General features: G+C 45.9%; 1 protein-coding gene across 2 annotated transcripts in view; it reads left to right on the top strand.

Annotated features, from left to right (window-relative positions):
• Window positions 1-779: 779 nt before the first annotated feature.
• The window catches only part of jam2a (junctional adhesion molecule 2a), a 20,690-nt gene continuing 19,595 nt past the window's right edge, over window positions 780-1,874 (top strand). Inside the window, exon 1 of one of the 2 annotated variants that reach the window (XM_026158613.1) lies at window positions 780-1,254. In XM_026158613.1, the coding sequence (XP_026014398.1) occupies window positions 1,089-1,254 (166 nt within the window). In that variant the 5' untranslated portion in view covers window positions 780-1,088. The remainder of the gene's footprint in view (window positions 1,255-1,874) is intronic. The other variant, XM_026158614.1, reaches the window with a different exon arrangement.

The raw sequence follows: 1,874 nt of genomic DNA, 5'->3' as shown, positions 1-1,874 counted from the left end.
AAAAGCTGAAATACATTACTGTTTTTGAACCTTGAAGGTGCCCGGCACAGTTTTAATGACGCCAACTTTCTGGTCTTTAAACCCAAATTGGTTTTAATTAATTTACAGAAAATCTTGGGGTTTGTTTTTGTACTGTGGACATACTGTAAAAAAACAAAACAAAAACAACAACAACAAAAAAACAGACATTGCTGTTCTTTTCTGTCATTTTTCTGTTTATCCATGACTTAATTGCTTTGGCGTAGTATGGTGATTATCATTAAGAAAAGCTAGCTGTAAAATCTACCGTTTAAAGTTCAAAATCTACACACAATGTTCATCAGGTGGGCCAAATTGGAGTCTTTGCTGGGCCTATTCTGTGCCCCGGGCCTTATGTTTGGCACCCCTCCTTTCATAAAAACGCAAACGATTTCAGACCTTTACAGTTCTTCTGTTAACTCCTAATTCGTAGTGTTGCATCTCAGTGTGCGTCCTCTGCTCCGACAGATCACCTGTTTCATGATTACTGAAACCAAAGAGATTTTTGAGCAACCTGGTAACATCAAAACTGTTTAAATACTCCATATTGATTTTGACTGTTTCTAACAAACTTGTCTCCAACATTGAAGGAAGAAACTGTAATATGTGTGTGTTTCTACGTGGAGTGGGCCTCAAAGTTCAGCATAACTCGCAGGTCTCCCTCGGGGTTCGGTATTAAGGCGACCACACCTTTGCTGCCACACCACCGCTATGTGGCCACTTGGCAGTGCAGTGCGCGTCTTGGACACGGCGCTGCGCTCTCGGCGCTCCGCCGCTCTGCTCATCAGAGCTCACTCCGCCCTCCCTCCCTTTCTCCCTCCACCTCAATCTCAACCAGCCGCCCAGCGAGAACAGAGAGCATCCATTCGCGTCTCTCTGACAGTGACAGAGGCTGCTCGCCATTGCTCACCGCACTTTTCAGCCGGGACGTCGATCTCGCTGACTGCTCCGTGCAGAAGTTGCGACTTCACGCTCGTCTGTTTCTCGTGCCAGGAGCTGAGCGCCGGGTCGGTCCGGTTGCTTGACACGCGCGCTCACACACCCTCCCGGGAGATCAGTTTATTCCCTGGATGCCGGATGAATTATCTGGGAGTTGCGAACAAGTGAACAACAAAGCCGAGGCTCGAGATCTGCCTCCTCGCTCCTTCCTCCGAAGACGAGACTCCAGGCAGAGTTTGGGGACGATAATGATGGGGACGTCCCTGTATCTTCCTGTTGTGATTTTACTGATGCAATGTAAGTGGAAAATGGAAAGTGTTCATTCGAAGAAGTTGCTCTTGAGTGTTCCCTTTTATTTACTTTTCTAGACGAGGGCGAAACCATTACGAATCATTAAGAATCGATTATTTAAAATGTGCTTGAAAGCCTAGATGTTTATATTGTGGGGAAATTATTCTACGGATTTTCACTAAAGTCATAGTACAGCGTTGGTCTGCTTTCTATAAACATGATTTGGAAGATGAATATATGGAGGAATTTTTCATTTCATGTTTTTTTCTTTTTTGGATTCACGTAATTGTTCATTTGCAACTCCCCCGCCGCGGTTTAGTTGAACCCCCTCTGAGAGAGTGGGCCGTGGTGACGGTGCAGCCAGGCTGGGTTCCTACAAGCTGGCCCCAAAGTTGTATTGGCCTGGTGCCACTTAAGGGTGTGGGTGTTATGTTGGTGGCGGGTGGGTACCCGTTTTTGGCAGAATGAGCCACAGATCTGCGCGTGAGGTCAGCGCTTGGATTTCTACCAGAAACTTCAAGCTGGTTTTCACCGTGACACGGAGTTTGTTTGTTTGTTCAGGGGCGGTGGGCGGGAAGAAATCAGGAAATTGGAAACACAAAACACAAAAATTTTAAATTTATTTT

This window comes from Astatotilapia calliptera, chromosome 23, assembly GCF_900246225.1.
Source record: "Astatotilapia calliptera chromosome 23, fAstCal1.2, whole genome shotgun sequence".
NCBI classification, from domain to species: Eukaryota; Metazoa; Chordata; class Actinopteri; order Cichliformes; family Cichlidae; genus Astatotilapia; species Astatotilapia calliptera.
This window is presented reverse-complemented; position numbering and strand designations above follow the sequence as displayed.